General features: G+C 37.9%; 1 protein-coding gene across 5 annotated transcripts in view; it reads left to right on the top strand.

The window, feature by feature from the left end:
* The window catches only part of LOC128638943 (guanylate-binding protein 1), a 163,832-nt gene extending 152,195 nt beyond the window's left edge, over positions 1–11,637 (top strand). For all 5 annotated transcript variants that reach the window (XM_053691072.1, XM_053691073.1, XM_053691075.1 and 2 more), the window contains one exon: positions 10,677–11,637. In XM_053691072.1, coding sequence (XP_053547047.1) covers positions 10,677–10,784 — 108 coding nt within the window. In that variant the 3' untranslated portion in view covers positions 10,785–11,637. The remainder of the gene's footprint in view (positions 1–10,676) is intronic.
* Positions 11,638–19,203: the final 7,566 nt, after the last annotated feature.

The following is a 19,203-nucleotide window of genomic DNA, read 5'->3' as shown; positions in this document are numbered from 1 at the left end:
CATGCTGAGATATACCGTATGTACAAAACATATTCAGCGCCACATCAAGATGTTTTGCTGCCTGGGTCCGAGAATTAAATGACGCCTCCCTAGTAGTTTTTACCTTGCTGTATATTCATGGCTGTAATGTTTATTTATTTTTTGGTAAATTAATTTAATTAATCCATTCACAATATCATGCTCTCCCAGAGGTTTCTGTAAAATTATTTTGGGCAATCATTCTATCTTGAAAATATTTTTACGTATTGGAGACAATTGGAGGTATAATATGAGATAAAGGAGAGAAGTTGTAGGGTGCCGTAAATAACAGAAGATCAGTTGAGAATGACAAAACATACACTGGCAGGGTAAATTCTGGATAAACTTAAAACAGAAAATGTCATGCTGAGATATACCGTATGTACATAACATATATATTTACATATAATGCACAGGCAGTCACTGATGTCAACATGTACATACGTGCAGAAGACAATAACAGATATTAGGGGACTTTCTATATGAATTTTTGGTGATGTGACAAAAAGTTGGAATCTGAATTTAGTTCTCTGTTTATTTTGTTGAAATATGTCCCCATTTTCAATTCAAATGTTTTCCGTTCCTGGTTGCTTTTAAGTTCCCTTTCAGTAGTTTAATTGTGAGGTTTCCAATGGAGTGGTCAGTCTGTGAAATGTTGTCCAACTGAGCTACAATATTTGTTTTTTTGTGGGTTTTTAACAGAGAGTCTATGCAGATTGATCTTAAGGTGCAGCTTTTGTCCAGTTTCCCCTATGTAGCTTCCCAAGTCACATGCTGTACACTGTATCATGTATACCACATTTGCAGATATACAATACTGTCCCTTAAAGTTGTAAGTTTTGTGTTTGTGACTGGCTGTGCTGATGCTACATAGAGTATGTGCTGGGACAGTTTGCAACAGGGGGGGGATAAAAATCACTGATTGTTTATAAAAAAAAAATCAGATTTTTTTTTATTTAAAAGGACATAAAACCCACATTTTTTCTTTCATGATTTAGAAAGAGAATGCAGTTTTAAACATCTTTCTAATTTACTTATATTATCTAATTTGTTTTAATCTCTTGATATTCTTTGCTGAAAAGCATATCTAGATATGCTCAGTAGCTGCTGATTGGTTGCTGCACATAGAAGCCTCGTGTGATTGGCTCACCATGTGCATTGCTTTTTCTTCAACTAAGGATATCTAAAAAAAATGAAGCATAATAGAAGTAAATTGTAATGTTGTTTAAATTTCTATTCTCTATCTGAATCATGAAAGAAAGATTTTGGGTTTAGTGGCCCTTTAATAATCAGTTAAATCAAGATTTTTTTAATTTAAATAGGATTTTTTTTAAATAAAATATTTTTTTGAGGAAAAATATATCTAAATATAGTTTCTATTTAAGATTTATTGTAATCTAAAGGTTATTCATTGTGCAATAGATTTGTTTTTAATTATATAGCAGGATGCTGTATATTCTAACAGCTATGACATTTTGAAACATTTTATCAAGTTGTAACGTACTGTTTGTGAAAAGTGGCTGCTGCATTTCTCCTGATTGCCTGTGGCTGGATATTGGAGACTCTTGTGTCCAGGGCCGCCATCAGGGGGTGACAGGGGTGACTCATGTCAGGGGCCCAATGGGTCAGGGGGGCCCCATGAGGATAGAACAACTATTTTAAAAAAAAAATTTACATTTTGGCAGCCACCAGAGGGTACTACAGCAGAGTTCTATTTAGCGTGGGAAATGCTAATACAAGGAGTAAAGCATTAGCATTTGAAAGTATTTCTGAGTGTGCACTAAACCACTATGCACAGTGTGAGACATTTGTACAGTGTGTGCCTGAGTCAGACGGCAGATCACTTTATTTTGCAAAGGAGGTAGGACTTACTTAGTAAATGTTTTTTATTTCTTTGTGCAATTTTGGATTGTAACTTCAGTGTGGTGGTAGTTGTATGGTGGAGCCAGGGGTCCATAAAAACATTTTTTTTTAGCAATATGCAGCAGTGTATTTATGATTATTTGACAATGCTGTAGAAATTCTATATTTAAAGCCATGCAGAAATGTTTCCTCCTCAATACACAAATGGTAGGTGCCCTTTTGGCAGATAATTTTTTTTATTCATAGATATATTTTAGTTACATTCCAGTTTACTGCCCCTTTATACAAGGGCTTTCCAGATGCAAGGAGGCATTTTATCTAAGATTTTTACATCTGCATAAAATTGTATACTCTCAGACTAAGATTGCTCAGTGTTTGAAATGAGACAAGTTAACTTAACACTGTTCAGTTTACACTACAGCTTATTTAATTTTGAAATACATACAAACAAGCCTAAATCCCGCATTTAACCAGATCTAATGGTATGAGACTGAGTACCACAGCTTATGGTTCCATCAAGACCATATAGAGTACAGCATTTTCAAAATCCATAAGTACAGACAGATGGGAACATTTGTACACCATACTTGAAGTGGTGCTCTTGGTTGGGGAAACGGGGGAAAAAACCCAAACATCTGTCAACCTTTCAAAAGTACTTTTCTTTATCTAGCCATATACCCAGATAATTAATGTACAATTTTGAAATCACAGAATTATTTTTGTTTGCAAATTTACAAATAGATTCTTTAAAAAGTGATCTCTTAATTGCTGCAATTTTTATATCATGCATTTCACACATTGTTGCTTTAGGGGATGCAATGTGCAGAAATTTTACCTCCTGTGAGTGTTTCTGTAGGTGTCTGTGTTTACATCTTTGTGCTTTTGTTTGTGTCTCTGAGTGTGTACGTACCTCTGTGAGGGTGGGTGTATATGTCTTTGTGCATTTTCTGTGGATGTCTGTGAGGGTGTGTGTGTATGTCTTTGTGCTTTTTCTATGGGTGTCTCTGTGAGGGTGTGTGTATGCGTGTATGTATGTATGTCTGTCTGTGTTTTCTGTGTATGTCTCTGTGAGAGTGTGTGCGTATGTCTGTGTGTTTTCTGTGGTTGTCTCTGTGAGAGTGTGTGTATGTCGTTGTGTGTTTTCTGTGGAAGTCTCAGTGAGGGTGTGTGTGTATGTATGTCTTTGTGGTTGTCTCTCTGTGTGTGTATGTCTTTGTGTGTTTTCTGTGGGTGTCTCTCTGTGTGTGTGTGTGTGTGTATGTCTTTGTGTGTTTTCTGTATGTGTGTATGTCTTTGTGTATTTTCTGTGGGTGTCTCTGTGTGTGTGTGTATATGTCTTTGTGTGTTTTCGGAGACTGTCTCTGTCGGTGTTTCCTTGGGTGTATGTGCAAGTTTGTGTTTGAGTTTGTGTGTGTGTGTGTCCATTGCCTGATCCTTTTTAGGACATTTTGACTTACTACTGATTATTCACATCTTTCTACAGACTTTGAGACTAATGAGACCTTTCCGGAAGTCACCAATCCACCTTTTAACCTTTAAATTATTATTATTGTTTAGGCAGTTCAGGGCCCTCTCTTTCAGCCAATGCATGCTGATGTCATCATTTATTTGGCATCTTTCTTGACAAAAAGATAATCAGAACTCCATATTTTGTCTTGTAAATCTCCTTTTGACAAAACTGTAGTCTACCTCATTACTTGTCAGGTCAATGTAAACAATTGCTGAGTGTCTGTGTCTGAGTGTGTTTGTGTGTTTCTTTTTGTGTCTGCTAGAGTGTCTATATGTGAATCCTTATGAGTGAGTGTGTGTTACAGTGTATGAGTGTGTCTGTGTCTTTCTGTGTTTGTGTGCAAATGTTTGCTGGTATTATAAGAAAAGTGCATGGAAGCTTTGTGCTCATGAGAGCGCGCTTCCATAGGCTCACATGGGAGCCTCGTTCTGATGCAGATAGACACGGCACAGAACCTAGCACAGCAAAGTCACGCTGAGTTGGGCAACATATTTAAATATATATATATCAATATATACATGTATTTATGTGTTTATATGTGTATACATATATATATGTATATAAGAATATACATATATATTTACAGTTTTAACACAGTCCCCATAGACCACTGTTTAAAGGCACTTTAACCACTTATAACTGTTTAATGCAATAATTACAAAAAAATGCTAATATTTTATATTTATATAAAGGAAATATACATTTTATTTTATTTTATTTAGGTCTGACCTCTGGTTAATTTTGCTTAGCGCAAAGTGCTACCATGATCTTGTGGTAGTATTAACCAGCCACTTGTAATGGCTGGATATTTAACGTGCCAAAGTAAATGAGCGAATTTGACCCTTTAAGGGCGCATGTTAGATTAGCGCTTCACTTTAAATCTAGCTCATTTTTGGTTTTGTAGTTCTCAAAGCTGTGAATTTGTGTCTGCAGAAATAACGTCCCTTCCTCACTGCAAAAATGTTATGAAATAAACTTACAGAGTTAAGAAATAGTTCTTAAAGGTACATATTTATAAAAGAAAACTTTTGGGTTTTAAATAGAGCATTCAACTTTCAGATTTCAGATTTACTTCTAATATCAAATTTGCTTTATTCCCTTGGTATCCTTTGATGAAGGAGAGCACCAATCTCCTGGGACCTAGCTGAATACTTTGGGTGAGACAGTGACATACAGCTATCTAACAGTAGTGCATTGTTTCTGAGCCTACCTATGTGTGCTTTTCGGCAATGGATAACATGAGAACAAAGCAAATTATATAAGAGAAGTAAATTGGAAAATTGTTAAAAATTGCATGTTCTAATAATATGTAAAAATGCACATCTAATGATATATAAAAAAATCATTAATGATCTGATAAAACTGGAAAACTAATCTGAAAAGTTATTATTCTAAAAATGAAAACCATAATTTAAATTGATTTAAACCCATTTTATTGACTTAAATCTCATCTGCAAAGTGCTTTATTACAATGTTTGGTGCAATTCTGTATGTTATCCTGTTCTGAGATCAGTTTACAATGGATGAGTTTGTGTTTCAGGTTAGGTGGTTGTTTAAATGTCAATATTGGGGGTTGGGGGGACATTTCCAGTGGTATCCCTTTCAAGCAGTGGCTGTAGACCTATTGGGGCCTAGTTATCAAGCCGTCAACCTCAAATACGCTGGAATTCCGCAGCGTATTTGTGGCGAGGCTGATTCGCCTTAGTTATCAAAGGCTCGAGACCGGCAAAAGTAGAATTTTGTGACGTAAACTTCGATCCGCCGGACTCAGTCCGACACAGATCGATTCTTACGTCACTCCAGATGTTCCGCACACAAGAGCGGCACATTCTCACTACTTTTGCTAGTTATCAAAAAACTAGCAGGTACGCTCGGCACTTTTACGGCCCAGCGTACCTGGTTTTCAAAGCGCCAGCCTGGAGGCGGCGGATACCATAGGAATCAATGGGAGTCTGACCATAGCGAAAGTACAAGTTCGCTGCTGCCAGACATCCCATTGATTTCTATGGGAACTGTCTGCACCTAACACCCTAACATGTACCCGAGTCTAAACACAGCTAATCTGACCCCCCCTACACCGCCGCAACTAAATAAAGTTATTACCCCCTAAACCGCCGCTCCCGGAGCCCACCGCAAGCTACTCTATACATATTAACCCCTAAACCGCAGCTCCCGGAGCCCACCGCAACTATAATAAATGTATTAACCCCTAAACCGCCGCTCCCTGAACCCGCCGCAACCTATATTAAATGTATTAACCCCTATCCTGCCCCCCCTACACCGTCGCCACCTATAATAAATTTATTAACCCCTATCCTGCCCCCCACTACGCCGCCGCCACTGTAATAAAATTATTAACCCCTAAACCTAACCCTAACCCTAACGCCCCCCTAACTTAAATATTAATTAAATAAATCTAAATAAATTAACTCTTATTAACTAAATGAATCCTATTTAAAACTAAATACTTACCTTTAAAATAAACCCTAATATAGCTACAATATAAATAAGAATTATATTCTAGCTATCTTAGGATTTATATTTATTTGACAGGTAACTTTCAATTTATTTTAACCATGTACAATAAGTATTAAATAGTTATTAACTATTTAATAGCTTACCTAGCTAAAATAAAGAGAAATGTATCTGTGAAATAAATCCTAACCTAAGTTACAATTACACCTAACACTACACTATACTTTAATAAATTATTCCTATTTAAAAATAAATACTTACCTGTAAAATAAACCCTAAGATAGCTACAATATAATTAATAATTATATTATAGCTATCTTAGGATTTATATTTATTTTACAGGTAACTTTGTATTTATTTTAGTTAGTTAGAATAGTTATTAAATAGTTATTAACTATTTAATAACTACCTAGCTAAAAGAAATACAAAATTACCAGTAAAATAAATCCTAACCTAAGTTACAATTAAACCTAATACTACACTATCATTAAATTAACTAAATAAACTACCTACAAATAACTACAATTAAATACAATTACATAAACTAACTAAAGTACAAAAAATAAAAAAAGCTAAGTTACAAAAAATAAAAAAATAAGTTACAAACATGTTACAAATATTACAACAATTTTAAGCTACTTACACCTAATCTAAGCCCCCTTATAAAATAACAAACCCCCCCAAAATAAGAAAAATCCCTACCCTATTCTAAATTAAATAAATTTCAAAGCTCTTTTACCTTACCAGCCCTTAAAAGGGCCATTTGTGGGGGCATGCCCCAAAAAGTTCAGCTCTTTTGCCTGTAAAAGAAAAATACAACCCCCCCCAACATTAAAACCCACCACCCACATACCCCTAATCTAACCCAAACCCCCCTTACAAAAACCTAACACTAATCCCCTGAAGATCATCCTACCTTGAGTCGTCTTCACTCAGCCGAGCCACCGATGGAACTGAAGAGGACATCTGGAGCGGAAGAAGTTAATCCTCCAAGCGGCGCTGAAGAAATCTTCCATCCGATGAAGTCATCATCCAGGCGGCGCTGAAGAAGTCTTTGATCCGGCCGATGTCATCTTCCAAGAGGCGCTGAAGATGTCTTCTATCCGGGCGAAGTCATCTTCCAAGCCGGGTCTTGAATCTTCCTTCCGTCGACGCGGAACCACCTTCTTCACCGACGGACTACGACGAATGACGGCTCCTTTAAGGGACGTCATCCAAGATGGCGTCCCCTCAATTCCGATTGACTGATAGAATCCTAATTAAGGTAGGAAAAATCTGATTGGCTGATGGAATCAGCCAATCAGATTGAGCTTGCATTCTATTGGCTGTTCCGATTGGCTTAGGTTTTTGTAAGGGGGGTTTGGGTTAGATTAGGGGTATGTGGGTGGTGGGTTTTAATGTTGGGGGGGGGTTGTATTTTTCTTTTACAGGCAAAAGAGCTGAACTTTTTGGGGCATGCCCCCACAAATGGCCCTTTTAAGGGCTGGTAAGGTAAAAGAGCTTTGAAATTTATTTAATTTAGAATAGGGTAGGGATTTTTCTTATTTTGGGGGGGTTTGTTATTTTATTAGGGGGCTTAGATTAGGTGTAAGTAGCTTAAAATTGTTGTAATATTTGTAACATGTTTGTAACTTATTTTTTTATTTTTTGTAACTTAGCTTTTTTTATTTTTTGTACTTTAGTTAGTTTATGTAATTGTATTTAATTGTAGTTATTTGTAGGTAGTTTATTTAGTTAATTTAATGATAGTGTAGTATTAGGTTTAATTGTAACTTAGGTTAGGATTTATTTTACAGGTAATTTTGTATTTCTTTTAGCTAGGTAGTTATTAAATAGTTAATAACTATTTAATAACTATTCTAACTAGCTAAAATAAATACAAAGTTACCTGTAAAATAAATATAAATCCTAAGATAGCTATAATATAATTATTAATTATATTGTAGCTATCTTAGGGTTTATTTTACAGGTAAGTATTTATTTTTAAATAGGAATAATTTATTAAAGTATAGTGTAGTGTTAGGTGTAATTGTAACTTAGGTTAGGATTTATTTCACAGGTACATTTCTCTTTATTTTAGCTAGGTAAGCTATTAAATAGTTAATAACTATTTAATAGTTATTGTACATGGTTAAAATAAATTGAAAGTTACCTGTCAAATAAATATAAATCCTAAGATAGCTAGAATATAATTCTTATTTATATTGTAGATATATTAGGGTTTATTTTAAAGGTAAGTATTTAGTTTTAAATAGGATTCATTTAGTTAATAAGAGTTAATTTATTTAGATTTATTTAATTAATATTTAAGTTAGGGGGGGCGTTAGGGTTAGACTTAGGTTTAGGGGTTAATAATTTTATTACAGTGGCGGCGGCGTAGTGGGGGGCAGGATAGGGGTTAATAAATTTATTATAGGTGGCGACGGTGTAGGGGGGGCAGGATAGGGGTTAATAGGTTTAATATAGGTTGCGGTGGGTTCATGGAGCGGCGGTTTAGGGGTTAAACTATTTATTTAGTTGCGGAGAGGTGCGGGATCAGCAGGATAGGGGTTAATAATTTTATAATAGAGGGCGACGGTGTAGGGGGGGCAGGATAGGGGTTACTAGGTATACTGTAGGTGGCAGCGGTGTCCGGGAGCGGCGGTTTAGGGGTTAATACATTTATAAGAGTTGCGGCAGGGTCTAGGAGCGGCGGTTTAGGGGTTAGTAACTTTATTTAGTTGCGGGGGGCTCCGGGGGCGCCGGTATAGGGGGTAGAACAGTGCAGTTTAGTGTGAGTGCTTAGTGACAGGCTAGCAATAAAGCTGGGAAAAAGCCGAAGGGCAGCGAGATCGGATGAGTGATAACTGTCACAGTCTGCTGCTCATCGCCCCGCGGCTTTTTGACAGCTTTATTTGATAACTTAGGCGAACGTATTCAAGGTCCGCGGCGGCGAAGGTAGGCGAGCTTAGGCGGACGTATTGGGCCGGCAAAGCCAGAAAAGTAGACGGCTTGATAACTACCCCCCATTGTGATTTTATGTAAGTTTACTAGAACAGGGTTGTATGTGACTACTAAAAGAGCCCACGTTGTGCTTTCTAGGGCAAATATTATTTTTTTGTTTATCGTCCTTATCTTATATCCCTTTTCAGGCAGTGGGGCTGATTTATTAATGTGCGGGCGGACATGATCCTCTGTAACGGATCATGTCCGCCCCACATCAATAAATACCGACAGCATAGGCTGTCGCCATTTATCATTGCACAAGCATTTAGTGTGAAATGCTTGTGCAATGCCACCCCCTGCACATTTGCGACCACTAGCAGGGGGTGTCAATCATCCTGATCAGATCCAATTAGAATGATTGCTGTCCGCCGCCTCAGAGGTGGTGAACGAGTTAAAGAGCAGCGGTCTTAAGCGCGGAGCACGGAATAAGCAGCATACGCTGCTTCTTAAATCGGCTCGAGTGTTTTTAGATTTTTATCACGGTCCTCATTATCAGAGCATTATCTAATAGCTTTGCTATAAGCTATAGATGATTACTGGGCTAAAAGCTAGTGCTGTGAAGGTGGCTACACCTGGTTTTGTAGATGGATGTATGGAGTTTGCCATTTTTTATGGTTATTGTGCAGTCAACTAACCAAACACTGTGCTTTGAAAAGTTCATTTTAATTGATGGATGTATATGTGTGATTAATGTTTTATTAATCAGCAATAACAATGGGGAGCATATATATATATATATATATATATATATATATATATATATATATATATATATATATATATATATATATATATATATACACACACATATACAGAAAGAAAAGCGCTCTCTTAGGACAGAACACCAGCTCAATAACTTGTTAGCTTGTTCTATGGGAATTTACCACCTGGGAGCAGCCTCTTTTAGCCCTATAATGCGTTAAGCAGAGAAGAACTTTCCGGAAGTGCATCAGTCTGATCCCACCAAACAAGGTCACTCCAGCCCTGATATACCACGCAATCCCTCTCTGAACAAGAAACATGGCCACCCCGAACAATCGTTTCTGTACTCATTGGGCCTCATCAATGAGGTGCAGCCACATGCCTCTAAGCACATTGGGCAAGCATCCCACATCTGTATCCCCCATCACCCTTATACTGTGTATATATAAACCACATTTACTGGAAATTTCACAAAGCAATATTGTATATTTAGGGTATAAATGCGATGTCTCAGGGACTTCTCCCCTTGTTCAGACAAAGGGAAGAAGAAGGGGAGAAGTCCCCGAAACGTCACATGTATTCAAAAAATGTACACTATTTCTGGAAAATCCAATAAGTGTGGTATCATCCTGTTACTATATGTCTGACACAGTACCTGCATGTTACTTACTTGCACCCTGGTGGCTGAGTCGAGTACGTAAGAGTGCAGATCCTGTTGGGAGTGTATATATATTTATTTATTTTATTTTTTACTTTTTTAATATTGGTTTAACCCATTGGATATTAAAAAAGCAATCTTTTTCTGTTAAATGTTCCCTGATTGTAATACTCTTTTTTCTCTTGATGAAATAGTTCATGACTAATTATATAACTGTTATTTTCATATTTCCTTTTTTCCTAAATAAGATCACTTTTAATTGTATATGATCTGCTACATATTCTCAATAGAAAAGAAGGCAGAGATGGGTAGTCAGTTTTACATAACCATATCTACCAAAACAAATTATTCCTATAAAATGTATAAAATGTAATACTAATTATCATCATAAGCCCTACCCTCATTACCAGCACATTAATAACCATATTGCTCTTTCATCTCATTTTATTTTCTGCTTATTTCCAGGAACAGCAAGCTATGCTGAATGGAGGTTTCCAAGATAAATTTAATGCTCTACAGGGAGAAATTGCACAACTGAGAGCTCCAAGAAAAAGCGGATGCGTTGTCTCTTGAGGATTATGTTCTGACAAATCACCCATTAAAGACACATTTATGTACTGAAAATGGAAATATTTAAAACAAAGCCATAATTGAACTCAAATATTTCACTATAGTATTAAGTTATCTGTGTTGTTGTATAGAATTAGAAGAACATTTCCTATATTGTATAACTCTGTTTTATCACGAAATGCAAAATATATCTGCATAGTACTGAGGATAACGATGGACTTTGGATCAGCTATTTAGTTAAATATATATCTGCATCTCCCAAGTATACATAAAAAGGAAACATAATGTGATGCTACTAATTATTAACACAAACACAAGACTAAAATGTAACCAAACATGCACAGATTTAGGCTTGTAGCACAGTGGTACTAGTAGTTACTCCAGACTTTCGGATCGATTTATTATTGCGCGGGCGGACATTATCTTTTCCAAGGACGCCCCTGCATTTTCCAGCAGGACCATGCCTAACCACATTCTGCCTGGTTTACAAGCGCATAGTTGCGTAAGCAGAGAGTGCGGGTGCTAATATGGCCTGCCTGCAGTCCTGACCTGTCTCCAATTGAGAATGTGTGGCGCATTATGAAGTGCAAAATAAGGCAACAAAGGCCCCATACAATTGCACAGCTGAAGACATGCATAATAAATGAATGGGGGAAAATTCCACTTTTTTAACTTAACCAACTGGTGTCTTCAGTGCCCAAATGCTTAATAAGTGTTATTAAAAGAAAATGTGATGTTACACAGTGGTAAACAGTCGACTGTCCCAACTTTTTTGGAGTGTGTTGCAGTCATCAGATTGGAAATGAGTGTTTATTTTCACAAATAAATTACATTCACAAAGTAAAACATGAAATAATGTGTTAATAATGTGTTTTCAATATAGTACAGGGGGAATAGTATTTTCAAATTCCTTTTTTTTTTTTTTTTTGCATTTTCAATACTGTCCCAACTTTTTCACGAATTTGGGTTGTATATATATATATATATATATATATATATATATATATATATATATATATACATATATATATATATATATACACACAGAGAGAAGTGCACTCACAGGAACGAACAACTGGCTCAATAACATTGTTAGCCTGTTCTATGGCGATTTACCACCTGGGTGCAACTTTTTAGCCCAGTAATGCTTTTCACAGAGTAGAACTTTCCTGTAGTATATCAGTCTGATCCCGCCTATTACGGTCAGTCCAGCGCCGAAATACCAGGCAATTCCTCTCTGAACAAGGCACACAGCAACCCCAGACGATCGTTTCGGCCTTCATTGGGCCTCGTCAGTGAGGTGTAGCTATATTCCTCTAAGCACACTGAGCAAGGAGTCCACGTCTGGTTGCCCCTTTTTCCCATAGGGAGACTAAATACATACAGAGAGAAGTGCACTCACAGGAACGAACAACTGGCTCAATAACATTGTTAGCCTGTTCTATGGCGATTTACCACCTGGGTGCAACTTTTTAGCCCAGTAATGCTTTTCATAGAGTAGAACTTTCCTGTAGTATATCAGTCTGATCCCGCCTATTACGGTCAGTCCATCGCCGAAATACCAGGCAATTCCTCTCTGAACAAGGAACACAGCAACCCCAGGTGATCGTTTCGGCCTTCATTGGGCCTCGTCAGTGAGGTGTAGCTATATTCCTCTAAGCACACTGAGCAAGGAGTCCACGTCTGGTTGCCCCTTTTTCCCATAGGGAGACTAAATACATACAGAGAGAAGTGCACTCACAGGAACGAACAACTGGCTCAATAACATTGTTAGCCTGTTCTATGGCGATTTACCACCTGGGTGCAACTTTTTAGCCCAGTAATGCTTTTCACAGAGTAGAACTTTCCTGTAGTATATCAGTCTGATCCCACCTATTACGATCGTCTGGGGTTGCTGTGTTCCTTGTTCAGAGAAGAATTGCCTGGTATTTCGGCGCTGGACTGACCGTAATAGGCGGGATCAGACTGATATACTACAGGAAAGTTCTACTCTGTGAAAAGCATTGCTGGGCTAAAAGAAGTTGCACCCAGGTGGTAAATCGCCATAGAACAGGCTAACAATGGTATTGAGCTGGTTGTTCGTTCCTGTGAGTGCATTTCTCTCTGTGTGTATTTAGTCTCCCTATGGGAAAAAGGGGAAACCAGACGTGGACTCCTTGAACAGTGTGCTTAGAGGAATACTGCTACACCTCACTGACGAGGCCCAATGAAGGCCGAAACGATCGTCTGGGGTTGCTGTGTTCCTTGTTCAGAGAAGAATTGCCTGGTATTTCGGCGCTGGACTGACCGTAATAGGCGGGATCAGACTGATATACTACAGGAAAGTTCTACTCTGTAAAAAGCATTGCTGGGCTAAAAGAAGTTGCACCCAGGTGGTAAATCGCCATAGAACAGGCTAACAATGGTATTGAGCTGGTTGTTCGTTCCTGTGAGTGCATTTCTCTCTGTGTGTGTATATATATATATATATATATATATATATATATATATATATATATATATATATATTTATTTGTATTTTTATATATATATATATATATATATATATATATATATATATATATATATATATATATATATATAAATATATATATATATATATATATATATATTTATATATGAATGAAACAAAAAGATATGTGTCAGCGCTGAAAAAAACCTGTACTATATGAACGAAGATAAGGGGATACACTGGGGTGGAGTAAAGTTAAAATGCTGCTATCAAATGAATGAGTCAGATCCTTTAAGGTCACTACATTAAAGTGAGTCAATACCAAAAAAAAATGCACAAGAGACAATTCGACAGCGCTCTCAAATATTAAGCCATAAGACAAGGGTTATAGTGAAGAAAAGGAATGACAAAAAAAACACAAAAGCACAAAAACAGGGAAAACCAACAAAAAGTAATATGATAATTGCTAGATATCAGAAATCTATGAGGGTTGCAATGTGCACTCGACCAAAGAAGTGGGCGGGTGTATAGTAGTCCTGAACCCCCACAAATACTTATAAAATAATGAATACCAAAATCCCCAAAAATATATTAATAAATTGTCAAAAGATATATTTTTATTTAAATAGTGAAAAATAGTTAAAAAATAATCTATTTAAAATTGGATAAAAATAGAGTGATGTATAGGATGGTCCTAAAGTGACCGAAAACCCATTGATCTGGTTTGACACATTTGTACCCTGTGCCGGAAGGTCAGCTTGAATTTGTCTGAAAGTTGATTGAGGTACTTTATCCACCATTCAACCAATCTTTTGTTGCAATCTTTGATCAATTTTTTCTTTTGACCACATCCAGGGAGATTAGCTACAGTGCCATGGGCTGTAAACTTCTTGACAATGTTGCGCACAGTGGACACAGGAACATTAAGATCTCTGGAGATGGACTTGTAACCTGGAGATTGTCCATACTTTTCCACAATTTTTGTTCTTAAATCCTCAGACAATTCTTTGCTGCTCTTTCTCTTCCTCATGCTTAGTGTGGCACACAGAGACACAACACAGGTTGAGTACATTTTTCACCATTTTATCTGGTTGCTGGTGTAATTTCTATATTGTCAGCACCTGTTTTATACAGGTGAGCTTAATTACAAATTACAGGAGCATCACAAACTTGGAATGCAATTATTTCTTATTATTTTTAAAGGGTGCCAATAATTATGTCCAGTCCATTTTTGGAATTTTGCGGGGAATGTGTCAGATTTGGCTTTTTTTTTTCAAGTTTTTTGTGTCATACCATGACTGTATATATAGTATATATATATATATATATATATATATATATATATATATATATATATATATATATATATATATATATATATATATATATATATATATACTATAATCGTATTTGTAACACGTCTGTCGCCGTCGTAAGTTGCGCATGCATCCGCGAGAAAGCTGCGTAAACTGCATCCAGGTGGATTCCGAAAATGTCAGAGTGGTGAAAGAATCCACCGCAAGTGAATTCTTTCACTACCCTGCTATTTTCGGAATCTACCTGGTTGCAGCCAAGAAAAAACCTAACCGTCCACACAAAATAATAAAAAATCTAACCGTCCACACAAAAAAATTGAAAAAAAACTAACCACCCCCACAAAGTATTAACAAAAAAAAAATAACCACCCGCACAAAGTATTAACAAAAAAAACTAAGCGCCCGCAAGAAATATTACCAAACACCTAAACTACCAACCCCCACATAGCACAATAATAAAGTAATTAACCCCTAATCCGCAAATTAAGCAACAACGCAAATAACATTAATAAAATATTAACCCCTAAACCGCCAACCTCCCACATAGCAGTAAACCTTATTAACCTAATAACCTCTAAACCGCCAAACCCCCACATCCCAATAAACCTAATTAACCCCTAAACCGCCAACCCCCACATCGCAATAAACCTAATTAACTCCTAAACAGCCAACCCCCACAACGCAAAGAACTAATTTAATTACTAAGCCCCCTAACCTATCACCCAATAAATTAACCCCAATTACATAAAATAAAAAAATACTAAGTTACAATAAAAAACTAAGATTAACCCCTTAACGACATACATCTTACACAAACTGGTCTTTAAAGACCAGCGACGTACCCTGTATAACGTTGGGGTTTAAAGTGTCTGGAAGCGATCCTGATCGCTTCCAGCAGCTTTCCAGTTATTGCAGTATTGCAGTGATGCCTCAATATCGAGGCATCCTGCAATAAAAAAAAAATTCCCATCCGATGCAGAGAGAGCCACTCTGTGACCTTCTCTGCACCGGAAATCGATGGCTGTAATCGTTGGTGGGTGGGAGCTGACATGGGAGGCGGGTGGGCGGCCATCAATGGCTTTCTGTCTGCAGAGGTGGGCGGGATCGTTGGCGGGGTAGCCATGGGCACACACGGACGCGCGCGCGTGTACGGCGGGGAGGCAGGCGTGTGCACGGGGAGGGAGCGGGTGGGAACCATTACACTATGGAACATGCTTTTTTAAATTAAGTGGGAGAGAGGGGGATAAGATTTTTTTAAAATTAATAATCTAAGTGATCTGGAAGGGGGTGGGGGTTTACTCTTGGGGGGGGAAGCTACACTACAGAAAAGTGGAAAAAAAATAAAAATATTTTTTGTAAACTGGGTACTGGCAGGCAGCTGTCAGTACCCACAATAGCTCCCAATAATGTAGAGGGGGAGGGGTAGAGAGCTGTTTGGGGGGGATCAGGGAGGTTTGGGGCTAAGGGGGATCTTACACAGCAGCATATGTAAATATGCGTAAAAAAAATAAAAAATCAAATAAAAGACTTTCTGCCAGTACTTAAGATGGCGGTGACAATTGTGGGGTGGGGGAGGGAAGAGAGCTGTTTGGGAGGGATCAGGGGGTCTGATGTGTCAGGTGGGAGGCTGATCTCTACACTAAAGCTAAAATTAACCCTACAAGCTCCCTACATGCGCCCTAATTAACCCCTTCACTGCTGGGCATAATACATGTGTGGTACGCTGTGGCATTTAGCGGCCTTCTAATTACCAAAAAGCAACGCCAAAGCCATATAAGTCTGCTATTTCTGAACAAAGGGGATCCCAGAGAAGCATTTACAACCATTTATGCCATAATTGCACAAGTTGTTTGTAAATAATTTCTGTGAGAAACCTAAAGTTTGTGAAAATATTTGTGAAAAAGTGAACGATTTTTTTTATTTGATCGCATTTGGCGGTGAAATGGTGGCATGAAATATACCAAAATGGGCCTACATCAATACTTTGGGATCATGTCTTCTAAAAAAAAAATATACATGTCATGGGATATTCAGGGATTCCTGAAAGATATCAGTGTTCCAATGTAACTAGCACTAATTTTGAAAAAAAGTGGTTTGGAAATAGCAAAGTGCTACTTGTATTTATTGCCCTATAACTTGCAAAAAAGCAAAGAACATGTTAACATTGGGTATTTCTAAACTCAGGACAAAATATAGAAACTATTTAGCATGGTTGTTTTTTGGTGGTTGTAGATGTGTAACAGATTTTGGGGGTCAAAGTTAGAAAAAGTGTATTCCATTTTTTCCGCATATTTTATAATTTTTTTACAGTAAATTATAAGATATGATGAAAATAATGGTATCTTTAGAAAGTCCATTTAATGGCGAGAAAAACGGTATATAATATATGTGGTTACAGTAAATGAGTAACAGGAAAATTACTGCAAAAAAAGTAAAAATAGCCCTGGTCCTTAAGGGAAGGAAATTGAAAATGGCCTTGTCTTTAAGGGGTTAAATTAAATTTTTCTTAAATTACAAAAAATAAAAAAGTCTAAAATTACAGAAAAAAATAAACAAAATTATCAAAAATAAAAAAATTATACTTAATCTAATACCCCTATGAAAATAAAAAAGCCCCCCAAAATTAAAACAACCCCTAATCTAAACTAAACTACCAATAGCCCTTAAAATGGCCTTTTTTAGTGCATTGCCTTAAGTTAAACGGCTCTTTTACCTAAAAAAATTACCAAATACCCCATAACAATAAAGCCCCTCAACCAACCCCCCAAAATAAAAACACAGAAGTCTAAAAAAAACCTTAGCTACCCATTGCTCCTTAAAAGGGCAATAAGCTATTTTTCAAACAGCTCTTTTGCGCCCATAAAAAATAAAAAAATATTTAAAAAAAACACCCCGAAAAAAAAAACTAAGTCTAACCCCGAAATAGGTACTCACAATTCTTGAAGTCCGGCAGAGAGGGTCTTCTTCCGGGCAGTTAAAGTCTTCATCCAGCGAGGGGACATCTTCTATCTTCATCCAGAGCAAAGGCGGCATGGAGCAGAGGTGATTGCGGAGCGGGGATGACCATGGAGCAGGACCGGCGATCGCGGAGCAGGAAAAGCCATCGCGGACGCCACACATACTAAAAATTGAATGCAAAGTACCCCATTTATATTGGGGTACCTTGCATTCCTATTGGCTGAAATTTTGAAATCAGCCAATAGGATGAGAACTACTGAAATCCTATTGAATGATTTGAACAGCCAAAAGGATTTCATTAGCTCTCATCCTATTGGCTGATTTCAAAATTTCAGCCAATAAAAATGCAAGGTACCTTAATGGGGTACCTTGCATTCAATATTCAGTATGTGGTGGCGACCACATGAAGAACATCCTCCATGCCGGTCCTGCTCCGCAACAGCCGGTCCTGCTCCACGATCACTGGTACATGATGTGTACCTGGTCCGGTCTTGGAGTGCAGTTCCCTTCCATGTTTTGTATTTTCTCTGGGTGATTACAGCCACCTGTGCACCCCTTCTTTGTTCTCAGTCTGTTTGGCTTTGTGAGCTCGCATGATGGTGTGGCTGTGTTAGGGACTCAGGCAATGGAAAGGACCTTGACGTGGTGCCTGAGCTTTCCCATTTGGCCAGATGCGGTGACTAACCTTTCCAGTTGTGATTTTATCTTAGCTGTGAGCTAGCTGGTGAGTGCTGGGTGTTTCTATGTGTTGTATTACTTTTTGTTTGTAATCCCCCTTGTTTCTTGCACCCATTCCGGACTGGAGTTAACTGCCTGTGGCTCTGGTGACATCACAGCTTTTTTGGAGTGCTATTTAGCACCCAGGGCTGGATGTTGCTGAGTCACATGATGTGTACCTGGTCCGGTCTTGAAGTGCAGTTCCCTTCCATGTTTTGTATTTTCTCTGGATGATTACAGCCACCTGTGCACCCCTTCTTTGTTCTCAGTCTGTTTGGCTTTGTGAGCTCGCATGATGGTGTGGCTGTGTTAGGGACTCAGGCAATGGAAAGGACCTTGACGTGGTGCCTGAGCTTTCCCATTTGGCCAGATGCGGTGACTAACCTTTCCAGTTGTGATTTTATCTTAGCTGTGAGCTAGCTGGTGAGTGCTGGGTGTTTCTATGTGTTGTATTACTTTTTGTTTGTAATCCCCCTTGTTTCTTGCACCCATTCCGGACTGGGGTTAACTGCCTGTGGCTCTGGTGACATCACAGCTTTTTTGGAGTGCTATTTAGCACCCAGGGCTAGATGTTGCTGAGTCACATGATGTGTACCTGATCTGGTCTTGGAGTGCAGTTCCCTTCCATGTTTTGTATTTTCTCTGGGTGATTACAGCCACCTGTGCACCCCTTCTTTGTTCTCAGTCTGTTTGGCTTTGTGAGCTCGCATGATGGTGTGGCTGTGTTAGGGACTCAGGCAATGGAAAGGACCTTGACGTGGTGCCTGAGCTTTCCCATTTGGCCAGATGCGGTGACTAACCTTTCCAGTTGTGATTTTATCTTAGCTGTGAGCTAGCTGGTGAGTGCTGGGTGTTTCTATGTGTTGTATTACTTTTTGTTTGTAATCCCCCTTGTTTCTTGCACCCATTCCGGACTGGGGTTAACTGCCTGTGGCTCTGGTGACATCACAGCTTTTTTGGAGTGCTATTTAGCACCCAG

The sequence above is a fragment of the Bombina bombina genome, chromosome 8, assembly GCF_027579735.1.
Source record: "Bombina bombina isolate aBomBom1 chromosome 8, aBomBom1.pri, whole genome shotgun sequence".
Lineage (NCBI taxonomy): Eukaryota > Metazoa > Chordata > Amphibia > Anura > Bombinatoridae > Bombina > Bombina bombina.
This window is presented reverse-complemented; position numbering and strand designations above follow the sequence as displayed.